The sequence below is a fragment of the Centropristis striata genome, chromosome 4 (genome assembly GCF_030273125.1).
Source record: "Centropristis striata isolate RG_2023a ecotype Rhode Island chromosome 4, C.striata_1.0, whole genome shotgun sequence".
In the NCBI taxonomy this organism is placed as follows: Eukaryota; Metazoa; Chordata; class Actinopteri; order Perciformes; family Serranidae; genus Centropristis; species Centropristis striata.
In genome coordinates, this window is record NC_081520.1 from 25518485 (window position 1) to 25545396 (window position 26912).

The 26912-nt window shown below is 39.8% G+C and overlaps 3 protein-coding genes across 4 annotated transcripts; 2 read left to right on the forward strand and 1 right to left on the reverse strand.

Annotated features, from left to right (window-relative positions):
• The first annotated feature begins 495 nt into the window (after positions 1-495).
• fam118b (family with sequence similarity 118 member B) lies at positions 496-11297 on the forward strand. 2 transcript variants are annotated; one of them, XM_059331031.1, is made up of 9 exons: positions 496-1020; positions 1265-1332; positions 1583-1672; positions 1893-2145; positions 6743-6970; positions 8128-8256; positions 8442-8739; positions 9831-9896; positions 10194-11297. In XM_059331031.1, exons 3-9 carry the CDS (start codon positions 1590-1592, stop codon positions 10205-10207), a joined length of 1071 nt encoding a protein of 356 aa, XP_059187014.1. In that variant the 5' UTR covers positions 496-1020; positions 1265-1332; positions 1583-1589; the 3' UTR covers positions 10208-11297. The 2 variants fall into 2 exon arrangements, with proteins under 2 accessions (XP_059187014.1, XP_059187013.1); XM_059331030.1 differs by lacking the exon at positions 1265-1332 and having other exon boundaries at positions 498-1020.
• A 1-nt stretch (position 11298) lies between these two features.
• Positions 11299-18534, reverse strand: srpra (SRP receptor subunit alpha). Its single transcript, XM_059331029.1, has 15 exons — positions 18454-18534; positions 18199-18336; positions 17808-17891; positions 17544-17707; positions 17190-17350; positions 16932-17097; positions 16635-16785; positions 16387-16511; positions 16095-16216; positions 15903-15989; positions 15077-15249; positions 14690-14903; positions 14383-14546; positions 13190-13288; positions 11299-12362 (listed from the first exon to the last, which is right to left on the reverse strand). Exons 2-15 carry the CDS (start codon positions 18319-18321, stop codon positions 12234-12236), a joined length of 1962 nt encoding a protein of 653 aa, XP_059187012.1. The 5' UTR covers positions 18322-18336; positions 18454-18534; the 3' UTR covers positions 11299-12233.
• Positions 18535-19988: 1454 nt separating this feature from the next.
• tirap (toll-interleukin 1 receptor (TIR) domain containing adaptor protein) lies at positions 19989-22540 on the forward strand. Its single transcript, XM_059331767.1, has 3 exons — positions 19989-20205; positions 20421-21008; positions 21957-22540. The coding sequence occupies exons 1-3, from the start codon at positions 20139-20141 to the stop codon at positions 22106-22108; spliced, it is 807 nt and encodes a 268-aa protein (XP_059187750.1). The 5' UTR covers positions 19989-20138; the 3' UTR covers positions 22109-22540.
• The last annotated feature ends 4372 nt before the right edge of the window (positions 22541-26912 follow it).

A 26912-nucleotide genomic window follows, 5' to 3' on the forward strand; every position in this document is an offset into this window, starting at 1 on the left:
AACAGTTTATGGTGTAAATAACAGCTTATGTAGTGTATTGTTCTGTGGCTTGTTGTCTGCTGTCTAGCCTCTTAGCCTCTTTAGCCTTTTTTGACGCCAAGCAGTTAGAGTCTGGCCTTTGCTGCTTTCAAATGCTCTTCGTAATTCGCCACTTCCTAGCTTTAAATTTGTAAATAAGGGCTTTGATTGTTGTAATAAAGTAGTATTCATATATATATCGTGATTCAGTGAAAGACGAAAAACTATAATATCTACACAGACGTGGTCACAACTAATACAACTGATTCACCATTTATAAACCATATCACCTTTACCATTGGCATGTCAGAGGGTCTGGTCTTGATATCACTTGCATGAAAATTACAACTTATCTGTCACATCTGTGCATTGTTTATGTTTCTAACTGATATCAACTTTTATTCAGTTTTGTCTGTTGTTGACAAAGACTAATTTCCCTTGCCAGATAGAAAGGCTAAACTCGCACAGCACTTGAAGGCCTCACGAGACTGGGTGCCCATCGCCACAGGCGGTGACTTCAACAGCTCCGCAGAGCTGAAACATAGACGGTCACCGTGGCAGCCGGCAAGTAGAGAGCATTTCTGTTGTATAACGGGATTCCGGGGAACTTACCTGGCATAATTATAACTAAAGACATTGGTTAACAACGGATATCTGCTACTTTGATTACTCTATCCTCAGAATGACAAGGAAAACAGAGGCAGTTTCGGGCTCTTGACAAACTTGGAGATAGCTAACTTAGCTTAAAGCAAAAAACAAAGTAACGTTAGCATAACGCTCGTTGTTTCCTTGTCCGTTGGTGACACAGTAACGGTTAACTTATCACCAGGCAACCATTAACACCATCAGAAGCTCACAGATCTGAACTATCCAAGCTATCTAACGTGGCTCACGTTAATACAGAACCAACTTCGTTGATTTTGAATCAAAGGGATTTTTTTTTTTTTACCTCAACGGGAATAAACATTGGATATTAACTTGTCTTTACCTAGCTATATCAAGGTAAGTAATGAAGCGTTTTGTACGTTTTTCTTTTGAAGTAACGGTGAAACTATTGTGTGAACTGTAAGTTTTTTCTTTAGATATTAATGTTGATATTCAAAACTGGGTTAAATGTGCACGCTAATCTACCCCATGTGCTTGCTGTTGTAACGCTGGGGCATTGACTTCATGCTAGAGTTAAAACATTATGCAAACATTATTAGCGATTTAACAAAACGTGCTAACATTTCCTTATGTGTCACAGTTGCCAGGAACAATAGCCTCGCTGTACGTTCTGTATTTGAAAGGGTTTACAGCATGTGTCATCACCAGGCAAGTTGTGTTGTTGCCTGGAGGAAAATTATAGATTACTTCCTGTTTACAAAAGGATGACGGTGTTTAGTAGGAGCACCATTTTTAAATGTCAAGTCACTCTGACCTGGCAGTGGTAGTTATAATTTCTAATAAAACATGCTTCCATTATGATAAGGTCGTTAAGAGGAAAGTGTATACTGTTGTTGTTTTGTGTTGCTTATTGTTAGCCATCAGAGCTAGCATGTGGTTGATCATGTTTCTGTTACAGGACCTGAATGGCCTCCGTTGTTGCAGTGAAAACTGAGAAGCGACCTGCAGCTGATTCTCAGGATGCAGACTCCAATGCAAAAAAGCCAAGGTAAGTTTAGGTGCTTCTTTGGAGCCAGCAGCACACTCTTGCCTACAGGGCTGATTAAAATGTTTGTTTTCCTGAGCTTCTCACCAGCCCTAAATAAAGGTAGGTTTTAGTTTCACACTGCATGTTATCCTGCCTGAAAATCGTTTAATGCAGCATGAAAGGATTTGGGAAGCACCATCTTTGTCAATGACTTATCTGTCAATCTGTGCCTGCCCCAAAGGAAACTGCTGCCCAGCCTGAAGACCAAGCGAGCCCCCGAGCTTGTCCTGGTGATTGGAACGGGGGTGAGCTCCGCAGTGGCCCCGCAGGTCCCTGCACTCCGCTCCTGGAAAGGCCTCATCCAGGCCTTGCTTGATGCAGCAAATGACTTTGACCTACTAGAAGAGGAGGAGAGTCGGCGTTTCCAGAAACACATGCAGGAAGATAAGAATTTGGTGCATGTGGCCCATGACCTCATTCAGAAACTTTCCCCGGTAAGACTGCCTGAGCTTTTTTCCTTGCCTTTCCTCACTACACTACCCTGTCACACATGTGGAAACACATGGCAGACAGACAGACAGCTCACTGTCCTTTCCTCAGCCAGGCACATTTTGTTTCACCTCCGTGGATTGAGATAAGTCATCTTAGCCTTATCTCCTCAAAAGACCTTTAACTAATGAAAAAAGGCTGGTTTGTCAGACTTTTTCTTAGAAATAAATTTCGGTCAATACAGTTTTTAGTGTGGTTATCCGTTGATGTAGAATCAATTACACATGCATGAGGCAAGTTTGTTTCTCTGTTTCTCATTTACTGGGAAAAACATCCTGATGAAGGCACATGAGCTGAACCACATTCATGTTTTACTTTTTAACCCCCCTAACCCTCCTTAATCAAGGCTCAGCTAATTTACAGTGAACAAAAGTCTCTTCCTTTACTAAAAAAAATGTTAAAATATCAATTGTATGGTAGTTTGGGAAGTCACACCACTGACATTTGGGTTTCATCAGCAAACAGATGGCCACATTGTGAAGAACTTCCCCAAAAAGTTAGAGAAGCAGTGCCAACTTGTAAATGTTCCTGGTGTCTGGTGTTCACTTTGTTCCTGCCCTGTGCTTGGTGTCTTAATTTATTCTCCCAAATTACAGTGAAAAATGAAAATACAAACTGGACATCATCTATGGTTGAATAGAAGAAACTGAACCACTCACTTTTTAATGTGGATTTCCCATTAATTAGCTATTCCAAACAAGGTTGCAGGTTTGAAATAAATTTCAGTTCATATCTCTGCCCTGTCTCATTTTCATAGCTCACTCTAAACTTGCATCAATAATAGACACGACTGTGTTACACCATGTGACAGAAGAGAGGACAGACACAAAAATAGTCTAACTTGTGTGAAAGAGACTAGAACAGTAGAAAAGAAAGCTTTTGGCAAGCCAAATCAAAATAAAGGTAGTTTGGGATTTTAAGACAGCAAAAACGACATTGCTTTGTCAAGCGGGACTGTCACAGCTTAACACCACCTAAGAATTTGATGAGCCAACAATGCCCACCAAAACTAACAGAAAATTGGTGGCACTTTACCATACAAACGCAACAAGGTTGCAGCAGGTTACCAGTTTCACACTACCGTGGTATGAAAATTTAAAAGTTAACGTACCATGTGCATTTGCTTATCTACAGTGTAGGGAATTTTTTTTGTATTTCTTTTATGTATTTCAAAAGGGGTACTTTTAAAAAAATTTTTTTACAAATACTCCCATTAAGAATGTTAAGTGTTTGTTTGACCAAAGAAAGCTTGAAACCATGACATTTTCTGAGACAGTTAATTGTAGTGGGACAATTTCATACCATCACAACCCTTCACAGGGCATCCTGTCCTCTGAAAAGCTTCACAGGCTGAGGAACAAAAGAACAAAACACAGGCAACATTTGTTTTAATTGTTCCCTAATAAGTCAGAGAAAATAAATGATTTCGTGAATTTTTTTTTAAAAAACCTGTTTGCAGCTCTACAACAGTTTAATTGTTACAAATGAAAAGAATGAAATGGATAAAGACTTTTTTTATTTCCATATGACTCAGTTCTCTTCCTATATTGGACTGGTCTGGTCTGGAGCAGGGCTGGCAGATGGGAGCCTTAATACAGTTTGCCTCCTGTGTTAGTCATGTCTCATCGCACCTTTGACATTGATAAAACGCGCTTTGTTTCTGCCCTCAGCCTGTTGTCACAAAGGGAACAAGCAGCGCTTTTATGGCTTTATCCATCGTGTTTATTTCAATCCACAGTCGTGTAGACACCAGCCCAGTGCTGTTGGCTAAAGACGCAGCAGGCTCTAGCATGCAGAGGGGGAAAAAACAAGCATAGAATAATGTGAACCAGCAGCTTTCTCAGCTTAAATTTCCTTTCAGACAGAGTTAAAGCACCACCCAAACAACAAGCATACAGTAAATTACAGTAGATGACATACATTTATAGTGATTCCATTCACAAAACCCATCTGCAAATACTATACAATATACCCTAATATCAGAATAGACTAAGGAAACTGAAGCATATGAGAGTGGTAATTCCACTAACAGCTGTGAGTTTAACCCACTTTTCATGGTACTGTGTATCAGATGTATTATGGTGGTTTGCAGGCACATAATGAGGGTAATCTGAAGTTAAAAACTGCCAGAGAAGGGTTTTTTGCAAATCCTCTCACACCTTTGGCAAAAACAAGACTAATAACTTTGCTCTAGCTCTCTAGTTCTAGCTCAGACAAGAACTATAAACTTTTTTTTTTTCACAGGGTCAGTGAAGGAAACATTTAATCTTCTGTTGATAGACATTTCTGATGATACTTTGAAATGTGTAAACGGTCCAGCCTTCTATATGCTGTAGGAAACTGGTTTATTTTTCCCCAGGCAGCTGTCATGATGGAATTTACCTTAACTGCCTGTGGAAAAACATCAAGCATCCTGGTCTTTGTATTACTGCATTATGGGAATTTTTATATATATTTTTATATTTACATATTTATAAGCCAGGGTTGTTTACTTGCACTTCATTAGGTTATTACATAAGTCCCGAGACAGTCCAAGGACACAGTGATCAAGATGGGTGCTGTAGACACTAGATGTGGATAATGAGCTTCTTCCTGTGGAAAGGACTCCCGCTGTTTAGCCCATTAGAGATGTAATCTCTGGGAGTCAGCGGAGCATTTCACTGTGTTCAGCTCACCTTGGTCACTGCATCTCTACACTACTTTGCTATTCTTAGCCGCCTGACTCTTTCTGCCTCTCTATTTTTTTTGTGTGTGTGTTTACGACATGCTCTTCCAGGTAAGGATGAGATTTAGACCGTGTAGTCACAGCCCATAATCTCTTAGCAGACTAAGCTGGTGTGTATGATGCTACTTGAAGAGCTGTGGACAGGATCAGAGAGAGTGATGGAGTGCTTGATACTGAACAAAGCTGGCCCTGAGTAGATGTTTTGAAAACCAGCGCACACTTGAAGCCTCACTTGAGACTAAGTTGGGGCCTTTAGGGTGTCTGTTGGAATTCCTGTGGAGGGCGGCACCAAGGGGAAGTCCTGGTCAAAGCATGTTAAAACAAAATAAATAAGGCCTGGAGTACATGACTACACATGGGTCAAGTTAGCTCTCACGTTTGGGTCTAAAGTCTTGACTGAGGATAATAACTAGGCCGAGGCCTTTACACCTAATGAGTGTAGAAATAGGAGCACTGTTTGGACTATATACCCATGCAAACAAAAATCAAACCTTGGCCTACTGTTTCTCTAATTTACCATTTCATTTCCCCAGTGTTTTTGGTAACTACTCTGGTCTAGCACACTTCCAAGCTCAAAAGAAAACTATCTTTCCACTGTTGCTCAACCTGGGCTCAAACACACATATTTATTTTAAGACACACATCAGCAGGTCACGTGTAAGATAAGTAAGACTGTGCACTGAAAGCGTTCAATCCCATTAAAAGGCTGCTTGTTGTGGGTTTCTGATATCCCAGTTGTGGTAATTTGACAGTGGCCTACTGGTATTTACATATTTTACCATGAAATACTTCCCTTAAAGCTAAGATACAGTACTATTGCTCGTGTTCAAACAAGTTAAACATGCTATTTCCTGTAAATGTGGGAATGTCAATCACTGACAGAGTCAGGGTTAAGGCCACCCATACTAAAAATACACTCAGTACAGTAAAGCTTTGATAAAATGAGAATCCTTTGAAATTACCTCAAAACGACACTTAATTGTGTCTCCCTTAATTGTTGTGGTTAATTCTACAATATGAATCAGTTTTCACTCAATACATGTAGCATTATTATTTATTTATTTTACTACTAACCTGTTTTTCCTAAAAAGTTTGGATGCTGTGAAAAACCTAAATTAAAACAAGATACAGTAATATGCAAATACTTTTTGACCTGCATTCAGTTAAATACATTGCAAAGACAAGATAGTTAATGCTCAAATTGATAAACTTTTGTTGATCATCGCTGAATGTTGTGCATTCTCTTAATTACGTTTTACGCAGCATCCCAATTGTTTTGAACTCAGGGATGTAGAATGGCAAGGATTGAGCTAGTAAAGCTGCTTACATTGCAGTTAACCTGAAAGACTTTGCAGACCTATGTTTGATACTTTTTAACCTCAGGATCTGTGCTCCAATGATGATCTATTTTTCATCTCACAAATTTCACTTCCTGTTGGCACACTTCTGTGGACCACAGTGCTGTTCATTGTTCTCTGCACTTCCCTTTTCACCTGTCATTAAACTACATCAGTACTGCTTAACTCTGATTGATTTCTCAGTAGAAGTCGGTAGACAAAGTCCATATTGCCTTCTGTCTTTAGTGCATTGTGCGCAATATAATGTCTTGAATGTCAAAACATACTATTAATGTGTCATGGTTTTGTTCTGCAGTTTTAACACCAAATTGTACCCCTCCACATTAAATGTTTTAGTTATTAAAATATTTATGATGTTTACACTTTAAAACATTGCTGGTATAAAATAACTATAATTCAACATTACTATTTCAAGCATTTTCTATATTTCTTTCTAAATCAAATTATTTTTTTCTACAGAGAACAGGCAATGTCCGATCCACGTTCTTCAAGGATTGTCTATACGAGGTGTTTGACGATTTGGAGTGTAAGATGGAGCATGCGGGGAAACATCTACTGCGCTCAGTGCTGCAACTGATGGAGAGTGGTGCGCTGGTCCTCACTACTAACTTTGACAACCTGTTGGAAATCTACGCAGCTCACCAGGGTACCAAGCTGGAATCTTTGGACCTTACGGATGAGAAGAAGGTAAACAGTGCTTGGAGTTTGTTAAGGCTTTAATTGATCTTTTCTGCCACAATACATCCAGTCGACTTTTTCAGTGCAAAGGTCACTAAAACAAGTACTTTGTCTTAGGTCAGACTCAGATTGTGTGAAGCATGAAAAGCTTTTTTTAACAGATTTTTTATCTCAAATCACAAAAAAAACACTGGTCTGGTGGGGAAAATCACAGGTAAATTTATTACAGTATTCTTACCTATTACAGTATTTTTATGTTTATATTTCCTTATTATAGGCCCTTTTCTTGTTTTATGTCTTTTGTTAGTGTCCTATGCTACCCATAATTTTGTTGCACACTGTGCAATAACAATAAAGACTATTCTATTCTAAAGCAGAACCTGAATAGTATGTGTCCTCTGAGCAAGCAGAGTCGGTTACATTTATGACACTGCCTTTTCGTAGAGTTCCTCATTGACCGGTTTTAAAGAAAATAGATACTGCTTTGACCTGAAAGAGCCTTTTGTCTCTGACAGGTGGAGGAAGGTTAAAGATCTAACCAGTACTCTGCTGCTGTCACATTTTATAGATTGAACAATATTTGCTTTTGGCTTAAGACTGGACTGAAGAAGAAGAAGCGTGAGTTTTCCCATTAAACAGCTTTGTTTCACTTCTGAACAGTTTCTCCTCAAAATGTTAATTGTTCAATCAAGCCATTTATGCCCCAGTTCATTTAAAGTTACTTTATTTGTTAAATAGACCACCCGTTTGCAAGAATTGGTCTGAGTTTTCTGGGAGACCTGCTGCTTTGCCTCTCAGTTCTGGTATTTATGCCTTGTCTCCATCAGGGCTAATATCCTCTAACTGCTGTTCAGTGATTTTACTCCCAGCCCAGCCAGAACAGGATTGAGTGCAATGGACCGTTAAGTGTGTGTGTGTGTGTGTGTGTGTGTGTGTGTGTGTGTGTGTGTGTGTGTGTGTGTGTGTGTGTGTGTGTGTGTGTGTGTGTGTGTGTGTGTGTGTGTGTGTGTGTGTGTGTGTGTGTGTGTGTGTGTGTGTGTGTGTGTGTGTGTGTGTGTGTGTGTGTGTGTGTGTGTGTGTGTGTGTGTGTGTGTGTGTGTGTGTGTGTGTGTGTGTGTGTGTGTGTGTGTGTGTGTGTGTGTGTGTGTGTGTGTGTGTGTGTCTAGGTGTTGGAGTGGGCTCAGGAGAAACGGAGGTTAAGTGTTCTGCATATCCATGGTGTTTACACCAACCCCAGTGGTATTGTACTGCACCCTGCAGGCTACCAGAATGTACTGAGGAATACTGAAGTCATGGTGAGCCCAGAAATTGTTCGCTAATGTTTCATAAAAGCACTTTATTCTGTAAGATTCACTATAAATGCCTAAGTGTAAATCACTATATTCATTCTGTCCCTGCACTTTGAAGTGTTTGAAATGGCAGCTTTTGTAAGTAAAGTTATCAGGTGTAATATTATATATATTTCTGCTGGTTTCAACAGCGTGAGATCCAGAAGCTGTATGAGACCAAATCGTTCGTGTTTCTCGGCTGCGGGCGCACAGTAGACGACACAACCTTCCAGGCTCTGTTCTTGGAGGCCGTCAAGCACAAGTCGGACCTGGAGCACTTCATGCTCGTACGGCGAGAGGACGTGGGTGAGTTCAAGAAACTGCGCGACAACATGCTGGACAAGGGCATCAAGGTCATCTCCTATGGAGACGAGTACGGCGACCTGCCAGAGTACTTTGAGAGGCTGGCCAACGAGATCTGCAACCGTGATGTGTCTACCAACGGCTGGGGTAAGGAGGATTTAAGTCGGTCACTGTTCATTTGTGTTTGTAGGAGAGGACGGGTTCTGCATGTTAGCTCAATGGAGGTCTTTTAATGCATCATTTTGCCTGGTGATTATTTAGATTGTAAGGTCAATCTGTGGAAATACTATGTGGTCCCTAAAATAGCTGTATAATGTCATCTTAGGCTCTGAAGGTGTTTTCCAAACTAACACACCCTGATGAACTCATCAGCTTGGGCTTGAGAGTCAAAGTATAGGTGTGTGGTATTTAACAGGCAGGCAGGGCTAATACAAGAACATGTTTGGTTGCATTTTTGGATAATATAGAATCCACTGTTTTTGGAGTATTACCTAGATCTGTACTAAGAGCTAAAAGTCAAAATATGGGAGCCTCTGCTGCTTCAATTTTGACAATTGACAGTTCCAACCAACTTAATTGCTGAAGTACCCCCTTAATCCTTAATAGAGCACTCATTGAAATACTTGCAAATTCCAAATTTCAACCGGAATGCGTAGATCCGATATTCAGCAGTGGTATCGGGTCGATATTGGCCCCAATCACTGGATCGGATATCAGAAGGGGGAAAAAAAGTATATCTGATCCATAAGCCTAAACTATTACGTAAATGCTTCACTTTACCTAGGGTGACGTGCAAAACAACAAAAACTAAATAAACAACATAAAACATTGGTATTCAGTATTTCTTAGCATAATTTAACAACACTGAAACTACTATCCTTGTTACTAATCAGCTTAATTAGTGTACAGTAAATGTTTTTTTGTTTTTTTTGGACAATTTAAACAAAAGATCCTCAGTTTGTCTTGTGGAATTGACTGTTCAAGTCGCGTATTTGCAAGTTTGTTAATTGATAATTATTTGTGAAAAGTATCCAACCTTTCTTAGCGTATAAGGGAACTAAAACAAGCAGGGCATTATTTTAGTCGAGCGGATAGTTATAACATGGGCTGATGCAGAGTTGAAGCATTAAAAGAAAAGAAAATGTCGGATGTACTTCATTTTGGTTTAATAGATCTGCTTAACTATTTAGCTCTTCAGCCTGTATTTGATCATTGTGTTTTCTCATCTTTATCTCCAGGGTCTCCTTCACAAAATGGGGAAGAACAGCAGAATGGCTTTAACACACAGAAAAGCCTCCTTCAAGGTTAGGACTGAATGCTTCTCTATGCCTTGAGGCAGTGACCACTTGAAAGAGACATTTCCAGAATAATACAATAGAGCACTGTCCACTGTCTCGTTTTTCTTACTGCATGCTGGTAGATAGAAAATTCAAGTCTGTTCTTGATTTTCAGTATCAAAAGACCTGCTGGTATTTCCTTTACATAAAGATACAACTGGCTTTGCAGTATTGCATGTATGGCAGTCAGTGGCAACATTGCAGTTGATGCTCTTTGTTTCCTAACTTGTTCACCTAAGTCCCTTCCTTCTCTTTTTGCCCCAGACCATCACTCATGACAGGCACACAGTCGGGATCAATATCAGTCATTTTGCTCCACAGCTCCGTCATGAGATCAGTGTACTTTGAGCGGTACTTGAATCTGATTTCAGACAATGGATTTAGGAAAACTGTGGGCCATGGGAGACCTTAAAGCAGTGTTTCAAAGGTGTATGTTTTTCCTCTTTTAGTTCTGGTTTTAAAGGGAAAGGAGAAGTTTAAAATAACCGTCAACTCCAATACCCAACCTCAAAGTTCAACTGCACTGGATTGAAATGTTGGGACAGTACAGTCAAAGAACGTTAAGAATATGCACATGATGGTATGGTTTGTTCTCATCTCAACCTCACAAAAATAGATCCGAATCCACTGACAGTTTACTGTGCTGCATTGATTGACTGTTTGGAGTATAGTTATGCAAAGAAACTGCATCACCTTGACCTACTTGCCCTGTAAGAGAAGTTGTAGCTGTAACGCACATTACATGCTCTTAACTGAACGCAATCCTGTGTTATGTCCAGATTGTATCTATCATGCCTCCAACCTGAAACCAGTAAAACTTGATTTGCACACTACTGGATGGGTGGAAAAAATTCTCAGTGATGGTTACTTGGTTTGCAAACACATTGTTATGATTGTTTGCAAAAGTTCAGGAGTATGTTTTCATAGCAGAGAGGCTCCCAGCCAGTAGCAATCACTTTGCCACTCCTGTGCTGAAAAATGTTCTTTGTAAGCCTTTTTTTTTTGTATTTTTAATACTTGCATGTGTTTTCTGATATAGTATTTATAAGTACTATTTTCAAAATAAAGCTTTTGTCCTAAAAAAAAAATAAAGCTTATCCCATTTGTCCTGTCCTGTTTGCATGTCTAATTATGATCATACCGAAGCGATCTGTACAGACCATGTGCCTTTGCAACGTGTGACAACAAGTTCCACTTCAAAGGCTGTCATAGCATATAGCAGCTTTATTTAGAAATGTTTACATTCTCATAAATAAGCTCAAATTGTCTTGATTCTCTCATATTGCATTACCACACATTAAAGGGGGCTAGAGATATTTAAGACTTATAATTCCTCTTGTAAATGAAGAGTAAATCGGGGGGGGGGGGGGTATAAATAAAAAGGCCCATAGGACTTCACACAGAAGGTGTTGTCTGAAAATCTAGGGACAACCTTTAAGAACTAAAAGAAATAATTTACAAAATATCTTTCCAATTTCCATCAACTAAACTGAGGAATCAAAGTCTCCATTTTGTAATGAAAAGTGTTAACAGAATATTAGGTAGGCAAAGAGCTCGATCCAGAATTAGTGTACCATGTTTGTAGTCTCCCCCCCCCCCCCCAATTTGACGGGAGAACAACATCTACTAACTTAATAAGTACTGATGTTCATGCCCAATTTATGACGGCGTTGTAAACTGATTCAGACTTGAACCGAAGGGGGTTCCTGTCCTGAACTGCCATGGTACTCTTAATGTATAACTCCATGTAGTGAAAGTGTTAACCAAGAAGACAGGAGACAGATAGGCACTATGGTCACTAAGCTTTCCTCGGGCACAGGCCGCTGCTGAAATGTCACATCCAGCAAGCTTTCACCACCTGACCTCATTTACATGAAGGGGAAAACTGACTGACAAAATGCCAGGTCGGGAGTTGATTTTTTTTTTTTTTCTTAAAGTCTTTACTGTGGAAACCAGTAAACTGACGACATATACAGCCTAGGTCCATTTAGTCAGCTAAAATGTCATTTGGATGTGACTTGTGGCTAGTCTGAGGTGCTTTACACTGCAGGCCCAGAAGTTTAGATTCAAAGGGAGATCCCTCTGTTGCAAAAATGTTCTGTCTTTCACAGTGCACACTTGTCCTTCACTGGGAGAATAGTCCTGTGCGTGACATGAGTTCTTTATTTGATGCAAAGTAGAGAGGGCAGGACAGGAGGATGAGAAACGCAGGTTAGCAGGGCTGGAACATCTCACAGCAGCGTGGCAAAAAGGTATTGTTTGGCTTTGTTGCGATGACGAACACACAGCAAAACATGCAGCCACTTAAGCCTTCATCAGGGCGCTGACCACGGCGCGAGCGTTGAGGCTGCGCAGGTCGTTGTAGGTCTGCCCCGTGCCCACAAACACAATGGGCTGGCCCGTGATGTACGTCATGGAGATGGCAGCACCAACCTGTGAGGGAAGAAGGATGACGCATGAGAGTTTTCCATGTGCAAATTATTCATAAAAAACAGTCACACAAATAAGTAGGCTTGTTTGAGATAAGCCAGACTGACGCTGGCCTGCTGAGCATTGCATGATGGTTATTCATTTTGTCTGACTTGATCTGGCCGCTCAATTGCGTGGGAAGTGGAAATCTCGCGGGATGAAGTTGCACGTAGTGTCTACAAGAACTAATGCAGTAACAAATCTATTCATGAGTAAATTTCCAATATTTTCTATTTAACACGTGTGCATTTTCCATAAATACAAACTGGTCAAAAATCAAAGAATAAAATTATTTGGAAAGTAATAAGCAGTTATGCTTTTGACTGTCTTCCACTCCCCTGTATTGATTTATTTTAACACAATAATTTGTAGTGCCGTTTTTGCCATCATCTTCATCACTGCTGCAGTATGTCATCTTCACTTGATTTTTATACTTTATTTATTTATCATAATATATGTGTGTTTTTCTATCTTGTTTGTTTTCTATATCCTTATTACAGTCTAATAAAGGGAAAATCAGTAAGGAAATGGTATTGCACTTTTAAATTTATACTGATACATGCATGAATGGTGTTCATAATGTCCATCTCCGTACAATAATACTGGGACTTCTGTTGCATGTATTTTCACAGCTACATCTGAAGCTAACTCTGAACTGTTCCACTTGTAGATGCCTCCCTTGGCTACTTCGGTTGAACCTCTCATCTCTAACAAGCCTATTAACGGCATCAAAAGTTCCTTTAGAGGCCACATGCCATGATTAACTCTGGCTAGGAATATACATAAGTTACCTTGTCGTCGATGGTGTCAAACTTAGTGAGAACAATTCCATCAATGAGGCGAGGCTTGTCAGACATGGAGTGGTCTGCCAGAGCCTGATTGAACTTCACCTGAGGACACAGGGGGGAAAGAAAGACGAGTCATTAGTGAAAACTGATGACACCAGAGTTAATATGTATAACACCCACTTTCCATCCTACTGTGTTAGTGAAGAGGGGGAGAAAAAAAAAACTGTCTGCAATCATGTTGCCAACAGATCCTTGGAGCAACACTGACCTCTTTTGGAGAGTTCAGGAATATATTTTATCCTGTAGCATTTCCTCAATCTATCATTATAGGCATTCCTAGCAAAATATATCCCTAAGGTTTAAATGGAAGTTTAAACTTAGCCTTGTAGACTAGTCTGCAAGTAAAACACCTGATAAACAGTCAACATTGGGCACAATTCAATCTTTCAGGTTAAACATGGTTTGAAAAAGTATCGCATGTGAGATCCAATTAAAATTGTTCAATTGTTTCAATTACCATTATTGAGTATGTGTATTATTAATTCAATAAATAAATAAATAGTCATTATGAAATAACCACATGGTAAAACGTGTTTTTGTTGACTCCAGTCCATACTGCATGTAAGCTAAACAGCACCTCAGGCTTAACATTCAGAATGGAAAGCATCATCCACATGATGCAATATTGCTGTAATACCGTTTGTCAGACACATTGAGATAGAAACAATATAGAAAAATAACCCGGTGTATGGACAGCAGCTGGTATAAGAAGCTGCCACTGCCGCAGGAGGAGTGACATAAAATAATAATATTGATAGTATGTTTAATCGATTAGTATTTATGTTAATCGACTAGTCATGCACATCCCTAGACTTCTAATTAATGGTGATCTCAACAGGGGCCTTTGGTCTGTGCATAAATCCCAAACTAACATAAAGGCTCAGGGTATTGCATATGCTGCTTCTCACGTCTGTATACCGAAACCACAACTTCCTGTTTCAGTCAGTACAGACTTCTCGCAGCTGATTGCATAATTTTGTATGTGAATTAAAAGGATTTGAAGTGTTCTTTAATAGTTTAAAAGTTTATTTTCCTTCAAGTTTATCCTCAGTCATCAGTTACATTTCCTCTCAGTAAATAATATGTTATATATGTTTCAACAAAAATTACTATGAATTTGAAAATTTGAGTCTTACCAGCTGGTCAACTGCCTCATTGCCCACCAGAGCCTCTCCAACAAACAGTACTAGGTCAGGCATGTTGACCGCGATAAGTTTGGCCAGGGCTGTCATTAGGGGGGCGTTGTCCTGCATACGCCCAGCAGTGTCCACCAGCACCACGTCAAAGGCCTGGTTGCGGGCTGGAGGGAAGAAACACAAAAGGTGTACGTGGGAATTCACCATATGGCTGATATTAATCATTAATGGAAATGGCGGAGTGGAATCAATAAGGAACCACAGGGTTACAGTTAATAATTACTCCAGAGCATAGCGAGTGTTTTACCATAGGCAATAGCTTCCATGGCAATCCCAGCAGCATCCTTCCCGTAGCCCTTCTCATAGAGCTGGACTACCGGGCGTCCTCCGTGCTTCTCTGGAGGATGAAGAGAGTTCAGGCGGCGCTGATGAGTGCGGAGCTGCTCCACGGCTCCGGCACGGAACGTGTCACAGGCTGCGATCAGCACGGTGAAACCATTCTCTATCAGCCAGAAAGAGATCTGGAACAAGGTAGAGAGACACATGAACATGGGTAGGACACAACATGGACATGTTGAGAAGGATACAACAAATACATATAAATATTTCAAAAGGAACACTTAAAAGTAAGATATCCAGCAATAATTGTCTATTTTGAGTGCATGGCATTGCCCCTTTAAAAATGACAACTCACCTTGGCCAGGTTGGTGGACTTTCCAACCCCATTGACACCACAAAAAGTAATGACAAAAGGCCTTCGCTGGCTCTGCGCATCCATGACATCTCTCAGAATATCCACCCTTCTCTTGGGCTGCAGGATCTGCACCAGTGAGTCCTGCAGGGCCTGCTTTACTGTTGAGGCCACAGCTACACACACACACAAACACAATCTGTTATGGTCTCCGTACATCAAATCAAATCAAACTTTATTTATATATCAAACACCCATACTGTTATATATTGCTATTGTTGATCATATATAGTTACAATAATTATTTGCATCATTAGCCTGGAGGGGATCATGCTTGTGGCTGTGTGAACATGTGTTTTTATCTTTCTGTCTGTCTGTATGTCCACAGCTACTTACTACTGGACCAATCAGCCTAAAAATTGTCTTGCATATTTATGACTACATGCTAAAGGACCACTCATGGATGTAGTGATTCTGCATTGTTGATAAGCCAGTTTTATATCGTCACTGACTGCTGACTCATCACTCCTCCAGCTGGTAAAGGTCACAAGTCATCAACAACTGCTTCAGTTACATAGCAAAGGCCTTTCCAGCAATCGGCTGAGGTAAAAACAAGCTTTTAATCCATTTACAGCTGTCATCAAACCGACAGTGTTGGGGAAAAAACATTGATGTAATCACATTATTTCCCAGCATGCCAACCAGTGCTCTTGGAGTAGCACAAGTGACGGCAGAGTGGACTACATTGCATTAAAACTAATCATTGCAACAAATGATAAATTATTTTAGAAGGTGGGTGAGCATTACAAGTATGTAAAAGTTTACTTACTGGTGAATGTGCCCATAACTTTGCCCTCCAGTTTTTTGGCTACAGAGTCACAGAGCTGGGCGGCGATTTCAGCTGCTACATTCTTTGCTGAAGGAGATCAGAGAGGAGAAGAATGAACAACAGGCAGTGCACTTAAAAATGGAGCAGAAAATCAAAGAGGAGCGAGTTAGAAAGAGAGCTCTGATAACTTACCAATGAGGTGATCCTTCATCTTCTCCAATACTGACTCCATGTCCTCCCGGGCCAGGCTCTTGGAGCCCACCAGGCCCTTCAGCATCCCAAACATGCCCCCAAAACCGCCCCCCTTTTTAGAGCTGAAATCAACAAACAAAGCTGGATTGTTCACATTGAAACTTAAATTTAACACAGAATAATTCATTCTTGCTTGTTTAGCACAGCTTCTTTTTTTTTTTTTTTTTTTTAAATTGGGGCTGAATAATAAAATACCCTTAAACAGCAATCCAACAGCTGATCACTCCCTTACCTTATCTTTTTTGTCTCACTGACAACCACTTTCTCCTCCTCCTCTTCCTCCTCCATCTCCTCTTCCTCACTGGACTCATAGTCCACAGCCAGCAGGTCTCCCTTCATGGAGTTTAGCTGGATCCCCTGAAACACAGCCAGGACATCAGGAACTTATTACATTATTATTATTATTATTATTATCACTAGTACATTTGTCTTTAATTATAAACCTCTTTATGGTTGGGTGGAAGGGTGTGGGGTACATACCAGATCAATTTGTCCGTCCTGGTTCTGATCGCCACCATTTTGGGAACCATCTCCATTCCTTCTGGTGTAGTCCAGCTCCTTGGTGCTGTTACCGCCCATGTCCCAAACACGCATTTGTTTCTCCTTGGGCTTCTGGGGCTTTGGGGACTTACTGTGAATAGAATAACAGAATATCAGAAATAAGCAATCAAACATACTTTATGATGGGGGACTGACAAAACATCTGCTGATAAGGACAAGCAAACCATTTCTGTAACCTACATCTTGCTTGACATTCATGATTGTATTTTCTCTTACGTGGGTTTTTTTTCAGTAGGTACCACTGTGCGCTTGCGAAAGAATTCCTCTCGATTCTTCTGCATGATCTCATCAGCAGTCATGCCCTGGTTGCCATTCTCAACCGTCTTCTGCCCAGAGGATGGGGCCTTGCCTTGATCCACTTTGACAGGCTCAGCTGCAGGAGCTGGTAAAGAAATGGGAAAAACAAAAGTCAGGGTTGAGACAGAAAATATGTCACACTAGACATTTAGAACAAGCATTTCCAACAGTACTCACCCTCCTTTTTGGCATTTTTATTCTTCTTTCCACCCTGTTCCTTAACTTTTTCCCCACCCTTGGTCTCAATCATTGACTTCACAGTTTTTTGGGATTTCTCGGACTCCTTAAAGGAGCGCATGGGGGCGGGGTTCCGAGCTCTGCTGTTCTCCTCCGCCTCTCTGGTGGTAAACATTTCATATATGTCAAAATAGGCAGACCATAACAAGATTTTGAACTTCTATAAATGCTGTTCAATAAACTTTTGTGTCTCACAGCAAACACAATCTATTTTTTTAAGCATTTTATATATATTAACGCGAAAGTTCTTCATTATGAGAAATCGCCTCCATGAGAAACACTGTATGTATTTACCTGAGGAGTATGTTGAAGTCATCCTCAAAGTCAAAGTTGTTTTTGATTAGCTTCAAAGCCCCCTTTTGCTCCAGCTCATTCTTATAACGATCCCTAAAATGAAGCTGGACGTCATCTATGAACTTGTCCACGTAGGTCAGCGTCAGGATCTTTTGAAAACCCACCTGGACAGTCATGAGGAAAAGAGATGGATCATCAAGATGTAAAAACGAAAAACACGAGTATTAGTTTCATATTGATTAAGTGTCCTGTTGAGAAACTTACCACAAAAATTAACTCGAACTCATTATCGAGCTTGTATTTCAGACTCAGGGCCTCATGAGTATATGAATTGTTCCCACTTCGCTCCTGCAACGTCATAAACATCGTTGACATGTCAACAGGAGCTAAACACACATGCTGCTACAGCTAGCTCTGTGTCTTCCTAACAATGACAAAAGGCTCCCTGGACACAAACTATTTCAGTATTTAGCGCACAAATCGTAATCAGATTATGTATAGGCTTACTTTCACCTTAAAAGTGGTTTGTTAAGTTCACTAACGTTGCGCAATAAGCTAACGTTTGCTACCTATTAGCTACCGTTAGCATTAGCGGTCCAAGCCATACCAAACACAGACAACTTTCACAGGATTTTGAGCTGTCATTATTTCCCACCTGAAGGATCACGGAGCGGATCAAAGCGTTGACGGGCCCGGTGAAGGATTCAGTGACCCCGGCTCCCTGAAAACACCACAACACTATCCCCCCTTTGCTGAAGATGGAGAAGAAATCTAGCATCTTGACACCACGTATCTGGATTAAAGAAACATATACGGGGGGGAAAGGTTAAACAGAAGCCCTGCGATAAATGAATAGGTCTCTAAGTATTTAACGTGCCACTGCCTACTCTTCAAAACAGTTGAACCTCACCAGATATTAGTCCAATAGATAATAAATCCCCCACGAGTAAAATCCACCACAAGAGCAAAACTGTTTTAGACACGTCAGATGCAGAATCAGGAAGTGACGTGTTCTTCCGGGGATTTTTTCTTTTCTTTTCAGTTTTGCGCATGCGCCAATTCAGTGAGGAAAATGAATTGAGTATTATGGCCTCTCAGTGCACCAGAGTGAGTAAATAAGGAAATGTAAAAAAATAAAAAAAATAAATAAAGTACTCAATTGCTGTACTTAAAATAAACATAAATGGAGAAATTTTACTTTACGTTAGTAGCTTATTTCCATTTCTGCTAGGCTACTTTATCCACTATATTTCACAGGGAAATTTGTATTTTGGCCACGAGGCGGACTCAATTTAGTTTATCTGGCAGCTTAGACTATGTTACTTGACAAATTAAGATTCAACATGCAAAAATATTTTCGATTTATAAAATTTGATAGTAGGATAGATTAAACTATAACCCAGTTCATCAGTAATAATCATCCACAGTAGACTATAGCAACCAAACTGGCCATTTTTCCTCAATTGAATACTTAATACCTAATAATGTAAAAATGCTACTTTTACTAAATTACTTTACAAGATCTGATCATTAGCCAATGGAATAAATTGCCTATTGGTTATTGCTTAATTACTCTCTTCTTTAGTATTTCTTTTTACATGTTTTAGACGTGTCTTTGTAGATAGGACCATTTCTGTCTACTTTGTTATATTCCATCTGATATGGTGGCTCTAACTCTGTGGTTAAATAACCCAACCAGAAAGCCTCACCATAAAGTTAACTACTTCTCCTAATGTAAAAATGCTCCAGTGCTTTTGTTTTGAAATTAGCTGGTAACCCTACACTGGGCTTGGCAGAGACCACACTTTCTACAGAGGACTTCAGCTTTTTAACTGAAAGTGAGAACTGGCTGCATAGTAGATGATGTGTCTTCAGGGAGGAGCAGCAAATAGCAATTTCCAGATTTGTACTTAGATACAACAAAGATGTCCGCAGATACAAACCTTATCTCATCTTTCACATATAACGGTAGAAAACTTTCAATAACATAAATATGTATTGTCTTGTACTTACAAATATCACCAGTTGTGTTTGTATGATACAATTTGAAAAATTTCCCACACAACAGAAATTAATAACCAGTGCAAAATATGTAAATTGTGATAGCTCTGTTTATTGCCTTAGGGATTTGACATTCACTTCAGTAGTTGTGAATTACAACGGATCATGTGTCCTTCCTCTTATTTCTTCTTTAAAATAGAACATTACTATGCAAATCAGAAAGTAATTTTATCATAGCCTATGCAATGTTCGTTGAAGATCAGCAGAACTCAGCTATATTGAATTTCCTTTTTTTGTGTGTATATGCATGCTTTTTACCAAGCGGTTAACAATCTGCTCAGGGAAGCAAAACATTTCATACACTTTGCATTTGAAATTTGACTGGATATATTGAGGCGTCTTTTTCAACAGTTACCAACTTCCTCTTTTTTTTTCATGTGATGTCAGTGAGCATTTTCACTTTGTCCTTGTTGCACTCTTGCCTTCGGATTATGTCACATTGTTGCAACAGTTATTTGTTCAGCTACAATCTCAAGTAAGTAATGTGCGTGTATATGAGGCAAAGACGATCCTTTTAAGCGATGAGATCATACAATGTTGATTTACTGGAAGGATTCTGGCGAGGCTTTGAACAGACATGATGACGTTTACAACATGCATGGTAAGTTAATCATTTCATATCCGTCTAAACTTTATCTTTATCTGTTTGAATACTATTTTTGTATTTTATCTGTAAAGGTGATTTATGCATTACCTTAATGTTTCCATAGCATGTATGATTTATAAGCAGAAAAGGAAGGATTTATACATATCAATAAGTATAATTAAGTCAGAAATATGTAGAGTTAAGTCAGAAATTGTCTTATTTTGTTTCAGGCTGGATCCAGAAACTCTTTAAATCAAGAGCATCTTCACATTGTGAACAAGAGGCAAAATCTACAAAAAATTCAGTGTCTTCCTCTGCATCATCGTGCTCTTCTTCGTCATCATCATCACCTGGGAAAACCCCATCGAAACCACTTAAGCCAGAGGCTGCTCTGAGCTCACTGCTGCGACTAAGATTAAAGTATGACGTGTTTGTGTGCCACAGCTCTGTACACAGTGACACTGAAGAAGCTGAACGATTGGTTTCTTTCCTAGAGGCTTCACCCCGCAGTCTACGGTGCTTTCTGTTGCATAGGGATAACAATCCAGGAGGGGCAATCTGCACAGAGTTATGTGAGGCTGTGCAGAACAGCCATACACGAGCTCTGCTTATCACTCCTAACTTCCTGCAGGATGAATGGTGCAAGTATATGATGTACCAGGTTCTGGCAGAGGCACCTATGTCCAATCGGATTATCCCCTTGATTCAGAACCTGTCGCACTCTCAGTATCCTCAGGAATTGAGGTTCTACTACTACATTGACCTGAGCAAGAACACTGACCGAGGTTATAACCTTGTGAACAAGACTGTGATCAACTGTGAGTAATCGAAAAATTATGTTATTTAGGACACTTTCATAAAGGAATTGAGCTTGGTCTCAGATCTAAAAAAGGATATATTGTGGTTTAACCTGCAAATGATCCCACATTTTTGGAGGGCAAGCCATCTTTAAAATGGATTTGATCCTATATAGTAGTATTTCAACTTGTGCAAGAATGACATGATTTACTACCTGCAATGAAGACACTTTTCTTTTTCTTTTCTTTTTTTGGAATGCTAAAGTTAGACACAAATTAAATCTTACTATGTAATCATAAATTTATAGCGAACTTCCCAGAGTAAAATTATGACCTATTTTAAACTGGGGTGTGAGGTCTACATGATCTTGAGGATGCTGCCTGCTAACTCCACAGCTAAGCTAAGTCTGCAATGTTTTTGTACTGCCAGGTCTCCAATAATTTGCAGTCTTATGTCGTCCAGTTTATTGACGAGAGAGTTGGCATTAGTGAGAAAGATGCTAGGATGCTAGTCTGAATATGGGCTCGCCTGCCTCACTTCTGATTCCTCTTGCTGAGCAAGTCATCTATGCCAGGATTGAGCTAGACTCTCCAAGGACTTGTCTCATGCACTGGTCTATTCAATGCAGAATCACAGTTCAGGTTTGGGTCTTATTTTTAGTTTTAGCTGCAAAGCTGCTAACTGTTGTAGCGGAAACGGTGTAGCTACATCTACCTCTTTGTCCTCTCTGAGGGCAGACTACTGTGACTCCTACCTCTCGAGGCACAGGTGGTATTACAAACAGGACAGGCGAGGGATAACTAGTTAGCGTGCTAATTTCATAAGATATCTCTGCAACACAATATGTAGGCTTCTTTGACATTCTGTTAATAATGATAACTGATACATTTTTGCATGTTTAAAACTAAATATTTGGCAATATTTTACACAATGCACATTTAATAATCTCCTCTTGTTGTCTTCTCCAGACCTGATAGAGCTGGTTAAAAAGGACAGCATGGACAGCTCTAGCAATGGACTAAGTGGAGAAGACAGCCCCCAAAAAGACAAGCCAATGTCAAAGTCTGACCCCGCTGAGATTTCAATACCACTGGAAGTTATAGAGACAAAGCTTCAGTGACGTTTGCTGTCACCATCAACAGTAATTAGACTCTGATGAAGGGTAAAGGCTCTGAATGGAAAACGACTGAACCAACTTGGTTGCGTGTGTGTGGGAAAGGATGTTCATACAGTGAACAGGAAACAGCTGAAGCCCAGCAGCGTCGGGTCTTTTTTCCTGTATCAGATCTAGAGAAGTACTGTAAGTGCTGACCTAGTTAACAATAACTACTGTTAATAAGCACATATGATGGCCATTTCCCTTCATAGTCTCAGCTTGATACACGCAATTCAATTCAACTGCAGTCCATAATTTAAGTTTACAACAAAGGGCACTTCAATGTCATAAATGCATGAGAAGTAAAAAATGACAGTTTACTGGAATAGGTTGTAAATATTGCGATACAAAGTTTACCCAGTAGGTGGTGTATTTCCCTTTTCTATCCTGTCAACAGTGAGGAGAAGCTTGTTATGAAGTAATTAGCTCTCAGGTTAATTTTTCAAACTTTTACCGTCAACAATAACTAAAATAGCATTATGTGTTTTGTGTGCATTTGTGTGTGTTTAAGAGAGTGTGAGTAAAATGGAAACAACCACCCATGACCAACTAACCTTTTCAACCCCATTAACAGAGGAAGTGTGATTCCTACTGAGAAAAGGCACAATTTTATGTTTCCTTCCACTGTCTTTTAATTATCTCACATGTGTCCCTGGTGTGCTGGTATTAATGTTCTAAGTCACAATATTTCTGACTGAGTTGTTTTAGCTCAGCCAGTTGGCACAAAGTCTGAACATGTTGAAAAATTGGAAGGGACCCTGTTTCTTTCCTCCATCCAAACAAAACACTTTCAGCTCTTTGTTAGGTGTGATTAAATGTCCTTGGCAGCACCTTCCTTTATCAATCAAGCACATTGGCAGTGCTTCATTTCAGATAGTTGGCATCTGGGCCACTTGATGTGGAATATCAGGTATTCATTGATTCAACTGGAGCATGACATGTATGATTATGATAAAAAATGTAATACAGGCAAAGGTTTGTTTTTTTTCTCTCCACCATCTGTACTGTATTTGATTTTTATTAATGGTGTATCATCCTCCTGCTCCCCCATCCCTCTAAACAACAACAGACATGTAGCACCATAATAAAAGACCCTTGATAATTGCTTCTTTTGTGGCAAACCAAGATTGTAACTTCTACTAATCAATGAAAGGCACAGATGTGCTACGAGGCTTTCATTGTTACCATAACAAATCCTCTTCCAGATGACACACAGATAGTGGGAGCTTATTGTCTTCTGAGACCACCAGATTTGCATGTATCATATACAAATTGATAATGATAGTAAAGACATACAGATTTAGCACATCATCCTCACTGGAATATGGCTACGTTTGGTGGAAGGTGGCAGCCTCTAGTGGCCGTCATTACTTTTCCTAAACCTAACCAAGTAGTTCAGTTTTACAAAGTTAACTGGTGGTATTATGAAGGGTATGCAGGTATAAGGGATATACCGAATTCTTTTTGAGGCAGTTTACAGTATACCCACCTATCAGCCAGCAAACCATTAGAATATAATGGTATACAAACCTTGACCAGCAGGGGGCAGAATTCACTCTGCAATATCTCTGTAAAGCATTACTGGTGTAAAATCCCTTTAGACTGCCTGTGGAATAATGCAGATGCAATACAAATTTTAACCAGCAGATGGCACAATTCCCCTGTAAAAAAAAAAAAATCCCTATTAAGGGCATTACAATCTTTAAACTCAATAAAAGAAATAAGAAAACAATATAAAGCAAATATAAAAACATAATATAAAGGAAATAAAATATAACAAATGATCAAATGAAGGAAAATAAATATAATACAACAAAATTATGAATCAATTGGCTTGAGACACACCAGGGCTTGATCAACCTTGGCTGGGCCTCCCTCAGGTGAGGGTGTCTAGTGATAAATGGCCGAAAAACACCCTGTGATCTTTGGGTCCACTACTGAGGATGTGTCTCACAATCTGGATTTAGTCCACATTGAAGCTTTATTGAAAACCAGATGAGATCTCATCCCAATACAGGATAAATTAGGTAAGAAACAAACCAGAATACACATCCACCATGTGACTTCATAGAACAAAGATACCACATCCCAATACAGGTAAATGATGTGATGTACAAACCAGATTATACCTCCACCAGGTCAAAAAAAAAGAAAAATACTCAAACCAGAATACACGTCCACCTTGTGACTTCATACCACATCCCAATACAGCTGAAATGATGTGATGAACAAACCAGATTATACCTCCACATGCCGCCTTTAATATGTTAATATGGCGATAAAAAACTTATTGCATTTTGTTTTTTTTGAAGGTGTGGGAGATTGGGGGTGCGTCAACCCTGTTGGGACATAGAAGGGGGTGCGCGGCTAAAAAAGTTTGGGAACCGCTGCCATAGATCATTACAATTACAGATGTCTGCCTATGGTTAAAGCAGGTTTTTATTACACAAGCAAATACTTTCAAGAGCAAAGATAAGAAACCATTTCTGAGGAAGCTGTTGAGGGTTAAGTGAGGACATGCAATGATGTACACACCAAGTCACACATGAGTAGCAAAAACTCCACAGTAAAAATTAAACATGGTTGAGCAAAACACCAGAATATTATTATTTCCATTACACTGTGGTGTTCCAAATGTCTTGATGTATTAATGTAATATTCTGGAGGTTTTATTAACCATTTTAGCCATTCATGATGACTGAAAAGGGCATAATTCAGCACCAAGTGTGTTTCATTGATTAATTTAGTCATTTCTTTTTAGATTTATGAACAGAACAACTTGACACAGTGCTGAGCTGAATCCCAAATAAATTTTCGGATCCTCAGCTTTCAGATGTGGATCTGTGTGGCACTGTTGACCTGCTATCTCCCCCTAAATCACCACTTCCTACAACCCCCAGTTCTCAATAAAAGTGGGCAGAGAGAGATAAAGAATGCATGAGAAAATTGCTTGTTGGTCAATACAGAAAAGGTTTTTTTTGTTCTCCTTTGGTAGACACCTGAACATGGACACCAGCCCGGTTGTGCAATCTGTTACTCTGTCCAGTCAAACTTGCTCTAGAATTGAGCTGTGAAGGGATGGAGCAGACGTTAAATAGGCAGAATGGGCTGTTTCTCTCTCTCCCGCAGGAAAGGCTGTCAGTCAAGCTACTTCTTCCTCCTCAGCAGGAAGAAGGGCTGAGCTGTGAGTTCTGGCCAGGCGAGATGAGACCACTTAGACCACAGGCTTATAGACCTATGGTAGCCTGTGTTTCACATATAGCTCACTTTTGGGATCCTGAAAGTTGGGGCTGGGTGAGAGACAGCTTGGGTGTATGACTGGGTAGTGCTGCAAGAAAGATTAGTTCATCTCTCTCCAAGCCAGTGTACCCATTCCTGAGGAACTATGAGACCCATTGTCTTCCCTGTGGCCTGTAGGACCACTTGGTGGAGACGAAAAATATGCCATTATTATTACATTATTACAGGGATTTCCTAGCCCAAGGTGGTACCTGGTTTAGCCACCATGCCCTCTGCTTGTTCACATTATAAGACTGTGGGGTAATTTTTTTTGTATGTGAGTGCCAATTGCGGGTCAATCGCGATGTTTTCCAAAGTAAAAGCGTTTCATTCATTTATTTTGTTGAAACCTCAAAAATCTATTTCTTTTCATATTTAAAGTCATTTCAATGTAGAATGGGGGACATTTACTTTAGAATACATCTGAAATTGAACAATTAAAATGCTTGGCTTTTAGTATACTCCAGTATCTGTAATCCTCTTTCCCCTGTCTCACAATGTCTTGTTACTGTAAAGAACAGAGGACAGCTGAGAGAGAAAACTCTCTGAATGAGCTTCTCATAAAATGTGATCTGATCTGCATCTAAGTCCCAAGTATAGACAAACACAATGTGCTAAACTGAATGCCACACAAACAATTATAATATTTCACATTATTATTGAACACATCCATTAAACATTCATAGGGATGGTGGAAAAAGTAAGTGAACCCTTGATTTAATAATGGTCGAACCTCCTTTGGCAGCAATGACATCATCCAAACGCTTCTGATAGCTGCTGATCAGACCTGCACAACGTTCAGGAGGAATTTTGGGCCATTCTTACTGACAGAAATGCTTCAGCTCAGCCACATCCTTAGGACATCTGGTGTGACAGGCTCTCTTGAGGTCAGTCCACGGCATCTCTGTTGGATTGATGTCGGGGCTCCAACTGGGCCACTCCAAAAGGGAGATTTTCTTTTTTGAAGTCATTCTGTAGTAGATTTACTTTGATGTTTAAGGTAATTGTCCTGCCACATCATCCAATTTCTACTGATCTTCAGCTGTCAGACAGCCCCCCTGACATTAACCTGTAGAATTCCTTGATAAAATTGGGAATTCATTTTCCCCTCAATAATAGCAAGTGGTCCAGGCCCTAAGGCAGCAAAGCAGCCCCAAATCATGATGATCCCTCCATCATACTTCACTGTTGGGATAATTACACCATACATAGAGCTGCATGTTCTTCATGTACAATTCAGCCTTAGTTTCGTCAGTCCATAAAACATTTTCCCAGTAGTGTTGTGGAGTATCAAGGTGCCCTTTGGCAAACTTCAGTCATGCAGTGATGTTTCTTTGAAAGCAGCGGCTTCCTCCATGGCGTCTGAGTTTTTCCAAACACACAATCTTGTGTGTGTGGAAAACTCATGACTAGAGATGTTAACCAGCTCCAATGATTCCTTCAAGTTTTTACTTGTTACTCTGGAATTCTTTTTTTTTTTTTTTTTTAC

Coding starts and splice junctions, on each gene's coding strand:
- tirap (XM_059331767.1), top strand. CDS start 20,139: ATGTTGATTTACTGGAAGGATTCTGGCGAGGCTTTGAACAGACATGAT. Junction 20,206..20,420: donor TGACGTTTACAACATGCATG/GTAAGTTAATCA, acceptor ATTTTGTTTCAG/GCTGGATCCAGAAACTCTTT. Junction 21,009..21,956: donor GAACAAGACTGTGATCAACT/GTGAGTAATCGA, acceptor TGTCTTCTCCAG/ACCTGATAGAGCTGGTTAAA.
- srpra (XM_059331029.1), bottom strand. CDS start 18,321: ATGCTAGATTTCTTCTCCATCTTCAGCAAAGGGGGGATAGTGTTGTGG. Junction 15,250..15,902: donor AGTTATGGGCACATTCACCA/GTAAGTAAACTT, acceptor GTGTGTGTGTAG/CTGTGGCCTCAACAGTAAAG. Junction 12,363..13,189: donor TTGACACCATCGACGACAAG/GTAACTTATGTA, acceptor CTTCCCTCACAG/GTTGGTGCTGCCATCTCCAT.
- fam118b (XM_059331031.1), top strand. CDS start 1,590: ATGGCCTCCGTTGTTGCAGTGAAAACTGAGAAGCGACCTGCAGCTGAT. Junction 1,673..1,892: donor TCCAATGCAAAAAAGCCAAG/GTAAGTTTAGGT, acceptor CCTGCCCCAAAG/GAAACTGCTGCCCAGCCTGA. Junction 2,146..6,742: donor TCATTCAGAAACTTTCCCCG/GTAAGACTGCCT, acceptor TTTTTTCTACAG/AGAACAGGCAATGTCCGATC.